Source organism: Nomascus leucogenys, chromosome 14 (genome assembly GCF_006542625.1).
Source record: "Nomascus leucogenys isolate Asia chromosome 14, Asia_NLE_v1, whole genome shotgun sequence".
NCBI lineage: Eukaryota > Metazoa > Chordata > Mammalia > Primates > Hylobatidae > Nomascus > Nomascus leucogenys.
The window spans coordinates 87,982,444-88,000,462 of record NC_044394.1 but is presented as its reverse complement, the minus strand read 5'-3'; the positions used below and the strand labels follow the sequence as shown (position 1 = coordinate 88,000,462).

General features: G+C 44.5%; 1 protein-coding gene across 3 annotated transcripts in view; it reads right to left on the bottom strand.

The window, feature by feature from the left end:
• CYTH1 (cytohesin 1) overlaps positions 1-18,019 on the bottom strand; it is a 111,792-nt gene that overhangs the window by 30,830 nt on the left and 62,943 nt on the right. For all 3 annotated transcript variants that reach the window (XM_030827010.1, XM_030827009.1, XM_030827012.1), the window contains exons 2-3: positions 4,894-4,976; positions 3,454-3,518 (exon numbers count right to left, since the gene is read on the bottom strand). In XM_030827010.1, the coding sequence (XP_030682870.1) occupies positions 3,454-3,518; positions 4,894-4,976 (148 nt within the window). The remainder of the gene's footprint in view (positions 1-3,453; positions 3,519-4,893; positions 4,977-18,019) is intronic.

Sequence of the window (18,019 nt, the reverse complement as noted above, 5' to 3'; positions counted from 1 at the left end):
ATGACTGTCTAATCATTTCTTTCTAAATCCAGGAAGATTACTCTGATCAGGATTTCCAAACAAATACCACAAGGAAAGGCCTGTTTCATGGTTTCCAGTATAAGTGGTGAGGCAGCGTCAGAGGTGCCCACAGAAGCATGGGGTGAAACTACTGGGAATGCTCAACTTCCTGGGCCTCAGTCCAGTCCCTCACCAAAGGCTTTCCTGCAGCCACCAGAACGCACACTCCCAGATCTCTGCCAGTCACAATCTGTGCCACATGACTGCCTGGGACACACCAGAGATGGCTCCCTAATTTCATTAGCTAGCCAGCTCACTTCTCCATCTGCCCCACTTGGAGCCCCTATAGCTCTAGGCCTTAGGCAGCTACTTCTCTGAGGGGCTTCCCCCAGTCTACACAGGTCTGACACCCCAGTAAGGTGTCCAAAGCAAAACAGCTGTTACTGCTACTGGATTGCCTTAGTTAACTGATGCATATATATTTCAGAAACTGATATCTTGTACTACATGAGTATATTATTTCTGCTTGATTAAATAGTATTTAGGATCATTCCTACAAAATGCTGGCATCAGGTCGTCAATGAGAAACATGAATTCTCTCCTGTAAGAAAGTCCGAGCAAATGTAATGCCTGCTTGAGAAACAAATGCAGGGTGAGCCTGAGTACCCGTATGGATGGATCCTCAGGGATCTGCAGAATCACTTCCCTCTTGGCGCTTTCGATACTGGAAAACCATTTTAAGTTCCAGATTAAAAAATAATAATAACCTAGGCCGGGCGCGGTGGCTCACGCTTGTAATCCCAGCACTTTGGGAGGCCGAGGCGGGCGGATCACGAGGTCAGGAGATCCAGACCACGGTGAAACCCCGTCTCTACTAAAAATACAAAAAATTAGCCGGGTGTGGTGGCGGGCGCCTGTAGTCCCAGCTACTCGGGAGGCTGAGGCAGGAGAATGGCGTGAACCCGGGAGGCGGAGCTTGCAGTGAGCCGAGATTGCGCCACTGCACTCCAGCCTGGGCGACAGAGCGAGACTCTGTCTCAAAATAATAATAATAATAATAATAATAACCTAAAGACCACTTCCTGACTCACAACTTCAGATGCAGGTCATGAGTTACAAGTCTTCCCAAATTCACTGGCTGAGTACTTTGGATGCACTCACATTCCTGGTGTCTGCATTCCCTTGCTGTTCTATGGTAACTGACAGAGAATTAAGAGAAAAACAAAGGGCACACTGAATTCTGAATACGTGTGTGCAGACACCAGAATATACAGAAAGGAAACATACCAAAATATGAATCCTGATTATCTCTGGGATAAGTGTTTATGAGAAATTTGTTTTTTATACTTTTCTGTATTTTACCAATTCTCTGCAGTAAAGATGTATTACCCTTATAATCAGAAAAAAGCCATTTTTTTACATTTTTAAGATCGAGGTAAAATTTACATTTAACAAAATGCACACATCTTGAGGGTACAGTTCAATTTGTTTTGATGAGTGCATATACCCTTGAAGCACCACTCAGATTAATACAGAATATTCCTGTCATCCCTGTAAGTTCCCTATGGCCCTTCCTAGTCAACCCCACCCCACCCCACCCTAGCAACCACCTCGGAGGCAGCCACTGTTAACGATTTCTGCTAGCACAGCTTACTTTATGTGTTCTAGACGCTCATGCATGGAAGCACACGGTGCCCACAGTTTCTTTCACTCATCACAATGTTTGTGAGATTCATCTGTGCTGCTGCAAGCTAGCAGTTCATTCCTTCACACTGCTGAGTAATAGTCTATTACCTCGACCTGTTTATCCAGTCACCTGCTGGCAGCCATTCAGGGTATTTCCAGCTTTTGGTTATTTTATATAAGAATGCTATAGATATCCTTGTACAAGTCTTTGTATGGACATGTTTTCATTTCTCTTAAGTAACTAGGAGTTGAATTGCTGATGAAACTGCCAAACTTTCCCAAATGGTTATACCATTTTATTCTCACTAGCACTTGCCAACATGAGGTACCATCAGTCTTTTTAATTCTAGCCATCCTAGGGGATGTGAAGTACCGTTTCACGGTAGTTTTAAATTACGTCCCCTACAACTAATGATGTTAAGCATTTTTCATGTGTCTACTATACATACAGTTTCTTTTGTAAAGTGTCCAAGTTTTTTGCCCATTTTTTTATTTGGGCTGCCTTTCCATCATATATTCTAGATACAAGTCCTTTTTCAGATATATTTGTTGCAAATATTTATTTCTAATCTGTTGCCTGTTCATTTCTTTTAATAGTTTTATCTTTTATAAAAGCGGAAGTTTTAAATTTTTATGAACTCCAACGTATCCGTTTCATTTAAGCCACGAGTGTTGAAAATGGAAAGAGGGGAAACTAATCCAAAATACCAAATGGACAATACAGAGCCTGGCCGTGGTGAGCTGGCCGCCTTCTATGGAGGACTCAGCCTCACTACACCCTGAAGGCACTGCCCACAGGAGTCTAAAACAACAAATCCAACAGTCCTATGAAGCCAGACAGGAAGACTTAGGCTTAGAAAAACACAGACACGTAGTGAATTGGAAACAGCTCATTTATCCCATTAAGCAGTCAGAAAACGGTCTGGGAACCCCATTCAAAACTAAACTAAGTCACTAACATTTCATGTAAATAAAAGAAAAAAAAAAGCAAAGAGTCCTTGTCCTTTTATACTATCATTGCATTTCTACATTTTTTCCCTTAAGCATTAGGATGGTGCAAATAAGCTCACGATTATCCTCAGACATGACTGGGCACTCCAGCCCTTTGAAATCGTATCAGCAGCATTCATGACGCTTCTCCTTTACGCAAAGGAAAAACAGAAACTTTAAAATGCACACACATAGTGGACAACAGAGGGGAGTAATTCGCATAAAAATTTAGTAGCAGTTTAAGGCTTTCTGGGACCTTTGAAGTTCTCCAGTTCAATCTTTTTTTTTTTTTGAGACGGAGTCTCGCTCTGTCACCAGGCTGGAGTGCAGTGGCGTGATCTCAGCTCAGTGCAACCTCCACCTCCTGGGTTCAAGCAATTCTCCTGCCTCAGCCTCCCGAGTAGCTGGGACTACAGGTGTGCACCACCACGCCCATCTAATTTTTGTATTTTTAGTAGAGACAGGGTTTCACCAGGTTGGCCAGGATGGTCTCGATCTCTTGACCTCGTGATCCACCCGCCTCGGCCTCCCAAAGTGCTGGGATTACAGCCGTGAGCCACCGCACCCAGCCTTTTAAACAATGGAAGAAGCTCCTATGTTCAGGAGGCTTTGCGGTGAAGGATGGAAGGCAAAAATTATGGGTGTATATGTGCTTGCTAGAACTAGAAAGACACAAAGCTGACTTTTTCCTTCAATGTGCCACGTAAGCATAATTAAGGCCTGGGTGCTTTAAGAAATTACAACCACAAAAGTCACCTGGCGGCACGGCAGACTCACCTTTCCTCTGTGGATCCCAGGTTTTCAATTTCATTAGCTACTTCTGCTATCTCATCCTTCAGCCTCTATTAAACAGACAGTCCAGAGTCAGCAGGAAAGGCAGATGCAGATCAAATTAAAACTTCTAACATCTCACATAACTCCCTCCAACCAAAAACAAAATAAAGCAAAATGAAACAAAATACGACAAAAATGCAAAAAAGTAAATTAGGAAAATTCATCTGTTTCAGAAATATTTATTGAGTGCCTACCAAATAGTAAGCATTCCAGAAAATACCAAGGTAGAAAAGGATACAGCCTCTGACCTCAAAGAGTTTACGGTCTAGCGAAGTTTATAAGCATATATGCTATGTGAAAAACAAAAACTGGCTGCCTCATCACAATCTTTCAGAACAAGTCTGCAGCTTACTAAACGCAAGTGTGCCAGAAAATTCAAAGGACAAAGTCTCCTACCCAAAGCCCAGGCTGCAGAGCCTGCAGTAGCTGTGCCAGGGCAACACTGCCACCAAGCGGCTGGCAAAGGGAATGTCTGATCAAATCGACTGTGCATCCACACCCACCCTCCTCATTCCAGCACACCGTTGGTCAGAATGGATGGGCTCTCACCGGGAAGCCAGGCTTAAGTGGAGAGCTGCTCAGCTTTCTCACGATCTACCAGTGAAGCAGGAATCAAAGGATCAGGGAGAACTATCAAAATATACTTAAATCAACTCCAGAGCAAGTCAAGTCTTTCCTCATTTTGCTACTTTGGGCAACAGGATTTCCTCCTAACCCCACTCCTAATGTTTTACGAAGAATTCTAAAAGAATAACATTTGCTGCCTTAGGGCGAAAATAATCCAACTATTGGCTTCTAGACTTATTTCCTACAAGCTTGATAGTTACTTGGAAAAATTGTAAAATTGCTATCACTAAGTACATCTATAGGGACCAGAAATTATGCTGTCTTTTATGCTAAGTCCTTCCAACTGTGTAGCAGGTGTTTTCATGATCTGACAGATGAAGAAACTGAAGTTCAAGGAACCGGAACTCTCTTGTTTCAAATCATTCAGCCAGTTGAGCGGCAGAGCCAGGGCCAGGGCGTGGGCCGAGCTTCGCCTGAAACCCACGTGCTCATTGCCTCTCCTCATCCACTCTGCTCCGCAAGGGCAAACACAGCAGAGAGGACTACTCAGGAAGGAGACAGGAGTCCTGCAGGGTATCTCCAGCTCCAACAACCGACCAACTGGGTGAACCTGGACAAGCCACTCAATCTCTCTGAGATTCCATCTCCTCAACTGTAGAGGAAAGGTGATTATCAACACCTACGCTTTGTGCAGAGCTGTAGTGAGGGCAGGTCAAAAGTGTCTTGAGGAGACACTCTGCAAAGGACACCCTTTTATACAAATGGAACTGTCACTGTGGTTCTTACGGTGGTGAAACCACCATGCCACTCTCCTACCTGAATGTCAGCCAGCAGCTCCTGTTTTCTCCGTCGGATGTTCTCCAGTTCTTGACGCTCCTCTGCTGTCAGGTCACTGGGAACTATAAAAGTGGAGGGCAATGTTACAAGAAAGCTTTTATCTCGCCAAAAATCAAGGAAGATCCAGAGGGCACAAAAGGAGAAAGACATCAAGAAAGAATCTAGAAGTCAGTTTCAGAAATGACTGAGTGATAAGAATTTCTTATCAGATTTTCTAAAGAAAGGAAGGCCCTTAAATCACACAGAAGAGCTCTGAGAAAGGAACTCTTAGAAGGAAAAACAGGAGAGAAGAGATTACTGAAGGTTAAATTAGGTTGGCTATGAATGAAAAAGGATGAATATTAGCTGAGTGCCTGGCCATTTTCATCCCTTCCAGCTGGGAGACTTCAGGCTGACATTTAATTAATCTCTCTAGGCCTCACCTCCCTCATGGTCAAAAACAGAGCCTCCAAGATGGAAAGATGTCCATAACCCCCTGAGGTGGGGAAGGGAGGCAAGAAGCAAAGCAACATGTACGAACAATTGTGTGCCATCTCTGGGAGGGGTTTGGAGAAAGAGACTATGTATGCACTGAGAAATAAAAAAAGTCTAGAATATACACCTAAAATAGTGCTTAACTCTGGGAACTGGGATTATGGGACTTTCTCTTTCTGCTTCATACCTTTCTTCATTGTTTCGATGTTTTACAATGTGCTCTTATCATCAGAGCAAAGTTACTTAATTCCCAGATCACAGCTCTCACCACAAAATACTTCTGCAGTCCTCCAATGGCTCAATCTCCCCCACCTACACAAACAGGAGATTTGGACAGACACCCTCTAAAATGACCCTTCAAGCATGCTATGGGAAGCCGTGTGGGCAAAGGAGAAGAACAAGCATTAGAATCAAACAAACCAGGTTCAAATCCTAGCTCCAATCTACCAAATATCAAATTAGGTCACTTCAGACAAGTTATGTAACCTATTTGGGTCACATTTCATCATCAATAAAGTGGCCCCACCATCACCCACACTTGATAAGGCTGCTGTGAGGATGATGTAAGAGTAATTAAAGTGCCTCAAACCCTGCCTGGTGCTGAGCAGGAGCTCAGAAGTGTTGGCTCTTGTTCCCTCTGTGGCACAGCAAAGGGCACCCACACTCTCAAGGGTAGGGGTGGTTTGAGGGTCCTTCTATCCTTCAGTGGGTGCCTATGTGAGCCTGAGCTGCACTGTACAATATGGCGGCCAGGAGCCCCACGTGACATTAACCACTTGAAATGTGACCACCCAGTTTGAGATGTGCTGTAGGTATAAAATATACACCGAGGCCGGGCGCGGTGGCTCACTCCTGTAATCCCAGCACTTTGAGAGGCCGGGGCGGGCAGATCACGAGGTAAGGAGACCGAGACCATCCTGGCTAACATGGTGAAACCCCGTCTCTACTAAAAATACAAAAAATTAGCCAGGTGTGGTGGCAGGTGCCTGTAGTCCCAGCTACTCGGGAGGCTGAGGCAGGACAATGGTGTAAACCCAGGAGGTGGAGGTTGCAGTGAGCCGAGATCACGCCATTGCCCTCCAGCCTGGGAGACAGTACAAGACTCCATCTCAAAAAATAAATAAATAAAATAAATAAATAAATAAATAAATAAATATATATATATATATATATATACACACACACACCAGACTTTCTATAAAAACAAAGGAAAATGACTTTTTAATGATATTTCATATTGATTGCACATTGATATAACTTAATGAAATGTATATTCTAATTGATCTCAAAGGAACTAGCATGAAATAAAAGTGCATCTATGGCTCATATTATATTTCTACACAGCACAGAGTTGGAATAACATCTCTGCTTGAGAGCACACTTAGGATACACATACTTTCCTTCTGCCCATGGCATTAGAACTTAATCTACTACACTCAGAGAGCAGTTACTTTCCCCAAATATTTCATAAAAATCACAACAAGGGGGTAGAAACAATAGACTACAGTGAAGCTTACAGAGTAGGTTAATTAGGTACGTTAGAAAAGCCGACTTTTCCTTTTTTTTTTAACCTAGTTTTTCCCCATCCTTCTCTAAAAAAGTGTTTTTTAAACATCTCAAAATCCAAAATAAGAAAAGCATTTTAGTCCAGGCCTGGTAGCTCACGCCTGTAATCCCAGCACTTTGGGAGGCCAAAGTGGGCAGAATGCTTGAGCCCACTGGGACCAACCTGGGCAACATGGTGAAACCCTGTCTTTACTAAAAAAAAAAAATACAAAAATTAGCTGGGTATGGTGGCACATGCCTGTAGTTCCAGCTACTCAGGGGGCTGCCATAGAAGGATTGCTTGAGCCTGGGGTGTGGAGGTTGCAGTGAGCCAAGATCGCGCCACTGCACTCCAGCTTGGGCAACAGAGCCAGACAAGAAAGAAAGAAGGAAAGAAGGAAAGAAGGGAGGAAGGAAGGGAGGGAAAGAGGGAGGGAGGAAGGAGAGAGACAGAGAGAGAGAGAGAAAGAGAAAGAAAGAAAGAGAAAAGAAAAGAAATGCATTTTACATCATGACCCAATCTCCACCATACATAAAAGTATCAAGAATAATACCTCACCATGTCTGTTATTTCACTGTGAACTTTCTTAACAGTGGTTTAGTCCAATAAACTGATTTTATGGCTGCATGTGGTGGCTCACACCTGTAATCTCAGCACTTTGGGAGGCCGAGGTGAGTAGATCACCTGAGGTCAGGAGTTCGAGATCAGCCTGGCCAACATGGTGAAACTCTGTCTCTACCAAAAATACAAAAAAAATTAGCCAGGCATGGTGGCAGGTGCCTGTAATCCCAGCTACTCGGGAGGCTGAGGCAGAAGAATCGCTTGAAGCTGGGAGGTGAAGGTTGCAGTGAGCTGAGATCGTGCCATTGCACTCCAGCCTAGGCAACAAGAGCACAGCTCTGTCTCAAAAATGATAATAATAATAATAATAATAAATTATTTCATAATCAATTAGGTAATTGTATAATTACCTAATATACTGAGTCCTGTGGTTTGAAAAACACTCTTCCTTTAGAGGCTGGAAGAGACAGCCACTCTAAAGATCTCAACAGACCAACTAAATCCAACCCAGGTCACCTTCACAAGAGTGGGCCTTAAACTGCATCCCTGAGAACTCAAGGGTGACCACTCAGGTGTGTGTATTGGAGGATGGAGCCTTAAGTAAGTTCACCTACACACCTGCTCTCCAGTCCCATTCCTGTGTCAAGACCCAGGTCTCCAGCTCAGCAATCCATCAGCATTATGTGGATTCTAACCCTGCACCCCCCGCCAAACCCACCACCCCAAACGTTTCTTCCCAGGCTGAACAGTTCTCCCAACATTAAAAAAAAAATTTATTAAAATGGCTGCTTCAGGAAAAAGTTAGAAAAATAAGTGAGCTCTGGTTAAAGCAAAAGCCGTTTTGAAAAACAACTTCAACTCTACGGATATGCACACCATTCTAGAGAAACGCATGCTTAAAGCAGTTCATTCCAATTTTTCTGTGCTTCACAGACCAGAAAAATTTCTAGTCCAAGTAGAAGACCCCTTTAAGAAATTAATTTCCTCAGGTTCTAGAAGATACATATTCATTCCAATATAACATGGTTTTGAAATTAAGGCAACACTCATTTTTTAAAAACAGCTGCTCTGCAAGAGGCTCAATAATTGGGATTTGATTTTGAAGCTACAGAGCTGGCTTAATCAGATCATCAATGTATCTCTACCCAACAGAAGCAAGACTAAATCCAAGGTCCATATGAGGCTGATGAAAAACAGAACAATCGTATAAAAGAAATTCCTATCTCAAGACTGCTATATACCCTGAGAAGCCAACTTTTATCATTCTAAACTGCAAACTCTAAATCATTGCTTTCTTTTCAGAATCTGAGCACGCAACCATTCTGGGTTTAATATTCACACATGACAATTTTTCTGGAAGGACACAATCCAGCTTCTGTAATATAACTTCAAAATGCCCTTCTAGTCCTCTACCTTCCAAGATACTATTTTTAAAATAGTAAAGGAATAGGCTAGGCGCGGCGGCCCACGCCTGTAATCCTAGCACTTTGGGAGGCTGAGAAGGGTGGATCACGTGAGGTCAGGAGTTCAAGACCAACTTGACCAACAAGGTGAAACCCTGTCTCTACTAAAAATACAAAAATTAGCTGGGCGTGGTGGTGCGCACCTGTAATCCCAGCTACTTGGGAGGCTGAGGCAGGAGAATCACTTGAACCCCGGAGGCGGAGGTTGCAGTAAGCCAAGATGGCAACATTGCACTCCAGCCTGGGCAACAGAGCAGGACTCCATCTCAAAAAAATTTAAAAATTTTAAAAAAATAGTAAAGGAATAAAAAAATCCATAAACCTACAATATCAAAGAGTACACAGAGAAGGGCCATCAGAAGAGATTTCAACAAATTTCCAGAACAGAGAAAGGAAAGAAACAGTGCTAAGTGCTAATATCTTCTAGAATAAAAACTCCACAAAGGCAGGGACACTGTATGCCTTGTACACTGTTGTGTTTGTGGCACCCAGCGCAGGGTCTAGCACACTAAGGATTACACACACACACACACACACACACACACACACACACACACACGAACGGAGCCAACTTTCTCATGAGCAGACAAGCGTGGAGCTGGTGTCCAGGGTAAAGCCTCCATACGTGGACAGCGGAGACCTGAGAGGACCCTATCCCCAAGCAGGCTCTGCTCCACTCACCCTGAAGCCAAGCCTCCCTGCCCACAAGGCCCAGCCGCGCACAGAGCTTCCGCTTAACACATCTACCGCTTCACTCTTACACTTACAGAGATAACCACACCTATGCCAGGAGTGAGAAAGGACAAGACAGGGAACAGAAAACTCACCCTAGAGCAAACGGAGATAATTAGGGGGAAAAAAGAAAGAAAGAAAAAAACCTTTAAAAGAACAGAAAACTCTGGAAAAGGGACAATTACAGAAAAAGAATACAACCTTGCAAATTAAACATACTTTTGTCCCCCACATCAAAAAACTCAACAAAGGATTAAAAGCTAAAGTTGGGGCATTCTTGTAGAAAAAAGAGGTTTGAAAATATAAGCAAACCTGGAAATATAAGCAAAAAAATCAACTCGGTTGAATAAAGATATTTTTAAATCCCACAGAGAAATACTCATAGGAAAAATTCAGAAGTTCCAGGAATAAAGATGATCCTAAAACCTCCACAGGGGTTAAGGAGAGTGATTAATCAGACCACCCACGAGGGAAGATCTCGCTGGTGTCAGTTTAAGAGCCCGCACACTAAAGATAGTGCAGTGGAGCTTTCAAAATTCTAAATGAAAATTATCTGAACCCCGAATTCTCAGTCAAGTAGGAGGGTAAAACAGACTCATTTCAGACACATAGGATCAGAAAGTTTGTCTCCTGTACACCCCTTCTGAAGAAGCTACTTCAGGAGCAAGATGTGGATCAAGGAACAGGACTGACTCAGGAGCCTGAGGACAGCAAGCGCCATCAACTCTGATGGACAACAGCCATCAGACCGGGTCACAGCAGGAAGCCAAAGGGCTGCCAGAGGAATGCCATCACAAACAATGAAATCAGACTCGAAACCAGAGAACGAAGGAGAAAGCAGCTGAGAAACATGTGTGATATCAACAGGCATCATTCGGTTTCCTCTCAAGAGAATAAAATGGACTGGGAAACAGGAAAAACTCAACTACAGGAAATCACAGAAGAAATGAAACATGCCCCCGAGTGGTGTCCTCTGGGCCAACAGGGGCGCTAGGAACAGCTCCCTTTGAGTGGGCACCTGGCTCTACGGTGAGTGGTATCTACATTCCTGTCATGGTGCTGGTCGCTGGCGGTTAACTTGCAGAATCACCCTGCAGACAAAGCATGAAAGACCAACCCAGGCTGGAGAAGCAAAGCTATCTGTTACCGAGGTGAGGGAAGAGCTGACCACAGTGAGGGAAGCAAAGTGGAGAGGGTAGCAGGGTCCCAAATGGTCCCCACAGCTTCCTCCTACAACACTGGAGACCACAGGCATGGACAAGGATCATGAACAAGAAACCCACGCTGTAAACATGCCAAAGGTAAAAATCCAGGAACTGAAAATTGTCATCAACTACCAAAAATGGACAGTGAGAGAAGGAAGGAAGAGAATGGTGTGAGCTGCATCCTCATCCATCACAGGTGGAAGGCAGGAGATAATCTTTGATTTTGACAAAATAATCACCAATTTGAGAACTTGGCAGCACCCACTGAAGACCTAAAAGCAGAAAAAAGTGAATTAATAGTGGCTGCTTTGGGGAGTGGGTCTGGGAATAGAGAAACAGGACATATAAGCCCCTGAATACTTGCTTTAAAATACATAGACATATGTACTACGACAATTTGAAAACAAAAGACTAAAAATGTACAACTATGGTCACTAGAAAAGAGAGCCCTTCTGTGTCCTTGGAGTCAGACAGAAAACGCTTCTGGCCAATTTGTAGCTAGAATAAATAAGACATTTATCTACATTTATTTTGATCCAATCTCCTGACATTTGCCACATGACTGCTAAATTACTTCTCCATTCCATACTTACTAACTTCAAATCATAATGCTGCTTCCCTTCTGGCTCAACAAATCATTCAAGAACTTTATTTTAAAAAGCTGAACTACACCTCATTTTTCTAGTGGAATTCTATTCTGAGATGAGGCAAAATCTAACATTTTAATAAGTGTTTTCCTCTGCATAAACTTAACAATGCAACATCAAAAGACAGAAAAAACATCCAAAGACAAAATGCTTAATTTCATGTAGCAGCATAAAGAATCAACACTATCGCTGGAGAGCTGAGGTGTGATTGATTCCTACAATCTTGGCTAGTGTCTTCAGGATGCTGCGAAGGCCACAGCTGGAACAAGAAAGGTGGTGGTCAGAAATACCCATGTCTACCTCATACCCCAGGAGTTTCTGGGAAAGCACCGTCCACACCCTGGGAAACCTGTCTATTCATGCCACTTCTCTCCTGTGTAGCCATTAGGGTTAAACTGCAAAAGAACGGCTCAGATGGGCCAGATGGCAGCACAACAAACAGCTCCTCCCTCCCCCACTGCCACGTGCTGCAGCCACGCTTATGTGCCAGGGAGGCAGTGTGCCAGGGAGGCGGCTGAACCCCTTGCTCTTTAAAAGAATGGCCACTGGGGAGGGCAGCAGGTTGTCCCTGCCAGCAGCCTGAGCACAATGGAGACAAACCAGAGGGGGAGCTGCCCTGACACACCACCTGCTCGCTCGCCCTCCTCGCCCATTGCAAGAGGGGCACCCAGAATCCATGCCCACAAAGGTTAATCCGCAAGGTGTCCGGCTGGCAGTCAGGGGGACGGTCCAGCATCAGCCCCATCACCATTTCTTTCCAGGGTTCCAATTTAATGAAGGGGATTAAAGTGACAAAAACAACAAGGCGCTATTGTGCTTGGCTGTGAATAGGAAAGCCACACAAGGGAAGCTTTCATTTATTTATTTATTTAAATGTTGCTTTGCAGATTTTAACAGTCGGCAGAAACCCAGAGCTGAAATGAGTTCCAGCCAGTGGCATACAAAGGAGGACTGTCTTAAAGGGACAGAGCCCTCTTTCCAAGCCAGAGGACGATACATCAGCACATGGCGGGCTCTAGTCTAAAATCCTGCAACCCGCGCTCCACCGGCCACAGGCAGATGCCCGGGTATATGCCATGAAGTTCCACGGAAAACGCAGCTCTCTGACAGCAGGTTCTGCTTGGCAGACACATAGCAGCTGCCAGGACCACACTGTCCTAAATCCCCGTAGGTACCGTCAAATGAATGTGTCCAAGGCATGCTTTAGGACTGAGATGTCTCTTTGAGGTCATCCAATTAGCACCAGACTCCTCTGCCTAGCTTTAAAATACATCACTTGCCTTATTTTTTTCCACCATAATGATTAACCGGCACCTTTCTTATAGTCTCTGCCCTTCAATGGATAAAAAGGTCCATATTTAAACCAACAACGCAGGGAAACATTTTATAAAGTAATCAAGGAGTGAGCCCTCATTTGCGGAGAAGGTAAACATACAAAAAGTAACTACCTTAGTCAGAGTTGCTCCCAGGCCAAGGAGGTCATTGCCATTTCCCTTTCATCCCCTCCAGCTGGCCTGCTGCCAACAGGTACCCTCCTGCTAATCACGGCCACACCCCTTTACAGACCTGGAAGTTTCATAAACACTGAATACACACACACACACACACACACACACACACACACACACACACACACACACGCACTCCTTCTCTCTTAACCTTAAGCTCTGCCTAAAACAGCAGTGGTAGTAGTGAAATAAAGCACCCAGCTTTTCTACAGCCTCTACAGCAACTGCCACCTGCTCAGAGGAGAACAACTGGCTATTTACAAACCAGGCTTTGGGTTCAAAAGCACACATCTGGGAAACCATCTTGTTCCTCCAACCTCCAAAGATACAGTGATCATGGTGTGAGGGCTAAGAAACTCCAAATGTCCTTAGCACTGGTTCCAGTATTCAGCACTTAACTCGCCACATACCTGTGTCAATCCTACTAGTTAGACCCTCAACAAACCAGCGTGTCCACCTCCCTCTGCACTACCCTATGGGTGTAAGTCACTTTGTCTCCCAGAAAATCCCAGTGACTTATAATTTGAAAAACTTCAAAATACCGGAAAGAACTCATGCTTTGGAGACATACCAATGTTCAACAAACTGCTAATCTCTCTGGGCCTCAGTTTTGTCCAGCTGTAAAATGGCACTGCAGTTAGCATTGTTGTGAGGAATGCGTGATGGAAAAGATAAAACTGCGAGCACAAACAGGTGCCCAACAAATGCCAAATGTCTTTCCTTTATCTGCATACGCAATTCATCTTCCTCTTTTGCTTCTTTCTAACAATGTCATCATTGACGCATTCAGCCTGCGTTTACTGCTTGCCTACTAGGTGGAAGGCAGCGGGGGTACAACACTGAAGAGACAGATCTGATTCCTTCCGGCAGGAGCAGCAGTCCCTGGAAGCATCCACTGAGAAGGTGATGACTTCAGGTGTGCGTGTCAACGAGGGATCATGCACAAGGCTGTATGAATCCACAGCATGGGTGCCTCACCCAACTTTTGGGACGGATCTGGGGACTGCCACTCTACAGGGAGTGGTCTTGGGTCCTAAGCCTAGCTTGGGGCCACACTCACCATCTGGATGACCCTGGGCAAGTTACTTCCCCTATCTGTGCCTCAAAGCAAACAGTTAAGCTAAGAGGTTGCTTCCAGAGCAGGGTACTGTTTAAAATGACTACAGCTTTTATATCACATGGGGAACATACAAATAACCCATAGTAACACAAAATCTGGTAAGTTAAAAACTATAGGATAAGAAGGCAGTGCTGTGAGGCATGGCTAACAACTGCAGGTAAGGCAGCAAACAAAAAGAAAAAAACAGTCGAGGAGTGAAAGATAAAGTTCTTGCAGATCATTACTATAAATGGAGAATGGGTTGCTATAGGGGAACTTTTTCCCCTCACTGAGAAAAGTAATTTTCAACTTTCACAAAACTCCATGCTGACATTACAAATATGTGGGGTCAGATCTTTAAGGCAGGGATAAGAATGCAACCAAAATCCAGTGTATCTTTCAGGTAAAATGTAACAGAAGAGAGATGTAAAGCAAACAGCTGTAATGATACCAGGATTCTACTGGAAGCCTGAAATTTCGAGACAGTCCTCAGGATAACTGTTAGGATCAGAGGATGAAGAAAGATGGATGTAGCAAAGGGGTGTGACTAGAGCGGGAGGCCCAGGTGACATTTTCTGCCAATAATACACTGAAGGGTTCACACCTTCACACAGTCTATCTACTTTGGGAAACCAATTAAGTTTCCCACTCACTGAGTCAGAAACACAGTAATACTTTTCAAACTTAGTACCTTAAAAAGGAAGGAAATTCTGATGTATGCTCAACATGGATGAACCTGGAGGACATTAAGCCAGTCACAAAAGGGCAAATACTAAAGGATTCCACTGTTAAGAGGCCCCTGGAGTAGTCAAACTACCATAGAGACAGACTGTGGGATGGATGCTGCCAGGGGCTGGAGAGAGGGGGAGTGGGAGAGTGAAGGTTTAATGGCGGGTTTCAGTTTTGCAAGATGAAAAAGTTCTAGAGACTGGATTGCACAATAATATGAACGTATGAATGTACTACTGAACTTAACAGGCTGAAGATGGTTACATTTTTTGTTATATGTATTTTACCACCATTAAAAATAAAGACCTGGCATGGTGGCTCATGCCTATAATACCCCCAGCACTTTGATTTGTTTTTTTGTTTGTTTGTTTTTGAGATGGAGTCTTGCTCTGTCGCCTAGGCTGGAGTGCACTGCCGCAACCTCAGCTCACTGCAACCTCCGCCTCCTGGGTTCATGCAATTCTCCTGCCTCAGCCTCCCCAGTGGCTAGGACTACAGGCGCCTGCCACCACGTCCAGCTAATTTTTGTATTTTTAGTAGAGACGGGGTTTCATTATGTTGGCCAGGCTGGTCTCGAACTCCTTACCTCAGGTGATCAGCCTGCTTCAGCCTCCCAAAGTGCTGGAATTACAGGCGTGAGCCATTGCACCCAGCCATCCCCAGCACTTTCAGAGGCTGAGGGAGGGAGATGGCTTGAACTCAGGAGTTTGAGACCAGCCTGGGTGACATGGCAAAACCTCATCTCTACAAAAAATACAAAAGTTAGCCACGTGTGGTGGCACGCACTTGTAGTCCCAGCTACTTAGGAGGCTGAGGTGTGAGGATCGCATAAGCCCTGGAATGTGGAGGTTGCAGTGAGCCCAGATTACACCATTGCACCCAGCCTGGGTGACAGAGTAAGACCCTCTCTTAAAAAAATAAAAATATAAAATAAACAAAAATTTCACAGCAATATTCTAACTTCTCTGTCTGCTTACCTTAGTCCCTTTCCCAAGAAACTATGATTGGACTTTTGCGTAGTGCATTTTAAAGTAAGTATCTCACCACCAATTTGCAGCCTAAGACATTTCTTAAAAGAATTTACGGCTGGGTGTGGTGGCTCATGCCTTGTAATCCCAGCACTTTGGGAGGCTGAGGCAGGTGGATCACCTGAGGTCAGGAATTCAAGACCAGCCTGGCCAACGTGGTGAAACCCTGTCTCTACTAAAAATACAAAAATTAGCCAGGCGTGGTGGCATGCAGCTGTAGTCCCAGCTACTTGGGAGGCTGGGGCAAGAAAATCGCTTGAATTTGGGAGGCGGAGGTTGCAGTGAGCCGAGATCGCACCATTGCACTCCAGCTCAGGTGACAGAGCAAGACTCTGTCTCAAAAAATAAAAATAAAAATAAAAATAAAAAAATTTACACACACTACCCAGGACCAAAAAGAGTTAAATTAGCAGGCAGCTAGCAGAAATGGTATTCAACATAGAGGCAGAGGTGCCTTCCAGCAAATTGCCAATATGAATATTTAGACTATTCTAATTTAAATTTCTTCCATGTAAAAACTACCCAGTTTCCCCACTAACAGTAAATCTATTAAAGACTTTTATTACTACTACATTTTCAGGGAAGACTTCTGTCCTCTTCTCAGTCTTGGAGCCATCTCACCTGAGAGCTCCTCACGTTCACAGGAGATGCTGCCCGGGCTTTCACTCACTACTTTGTGACCTGGAGCAAACAATGACCCCTTCCAGCCTCAGTTTCCTCACTTATGTAATGAGGATGTCACCCAGCCCTTCTCAACTATCTTATAAAAGGAAGGTATTGGCTGGGCGCAGTGGCTCACGCCTGTAATCCCAGCACTTTGGGAGGCCGAGGCTGGTGGATCACTTGAGGTAAGGAGTTCGAGACCATCCTGACCAACAGGGTGAAACCCCATCTCTACCAAAAAAATACAAAATTAGCTGGGCGTGGTAGCAGGTATCTGTAATCCCAGCTACTTGGGAGGCTGAGGCAGGAGAATCGCTTGAACCTGGGAGGCGGAGGTTGCAGCGAGCCGAGATTGCAACATTGCACTCCAGCCTGGGCAACAAGAGCAAAACTCCATCTCAAAAAACAAAAAAGTAAGGTATCAAAAAATTTAATTTCATAAATCCTAGAACTCAAAGACTTAGCTTGCATTTCAAGGTAGTAACAGAACCTAAGTGACAAAATTTTATCTTACGAATTTGGTTTAGAAAAATAAAGTTAACATCTGCTTTCAATAAAAGCTAAAAACTAGAAAACAACCATTATAAGAACCTTAACCTTTTCTAAAAGCTCACAGTGACAACACCTGATATAGCTGATATAGCTGGGGTTTCCCAGCAGCTTCTTTCTGGCACTCCACTGCTGTTTCGAAAGGCTCCCAGGGACTGGACGCAGAGCTCCACAAGGAAGAACCATTTTCTAGCCCTAGCCTCCTTGAGCCAGGCGGCCTGCTCCTTCACTCCCAGGGAAAGCCTGGAGTTCCCTCTTCCTCCAAACAAGCCAAATCAGCTTGCTCGCCCCTCCTCCCAAGGAGGCAGGCTCCTGTCCCCTGGGTGAAGCTGCCACTCCCCGTGCCTGCCAGCTGCAACCACTGTCAGCTTGCACAGCTGGGCCACCACACCCTTTCCGTGTCCAAAAGAGAGGCTTGGTGGCTTGGAAGTCAATTCTCTCTCACTTTACCCTCAGTGGCTAAAATCTATTTGTTTGCTAGCCCTTTGTAATGCTCTGGATTTTTCTGTACATTGAAATATTCTCCCTCAGTCTGACAGCTGGAAAGGACCCCTAGCATTAAATGCGATGTACAATTCCAACTCCTTTTCTATGTGTATTGATGGAAAGAGGACTACTCGTGCCCAGGAAAGGTTCCCAAGTCCTTGCTGAGTAAAACAGAAACTCCACGGGTGGCGGGCCTAGAGGGGAGATCACCCTGAATCTGTCCCTCTGCTTTCTGCCCCCCTATTTCAAACCTCACGGAAACTGGACCGAGGAAATTGACTACTGGCGTGTTCCTAAGTCTCAGGCTTAGAAGAAACTACACTGAATGCCTGGATACCTATCCAAAGGTGTAGTGGAAAAACCTTCAGAGGAGAGCACAGAATGCAGACCCAAAGGACAGACATGCAGAGAGACA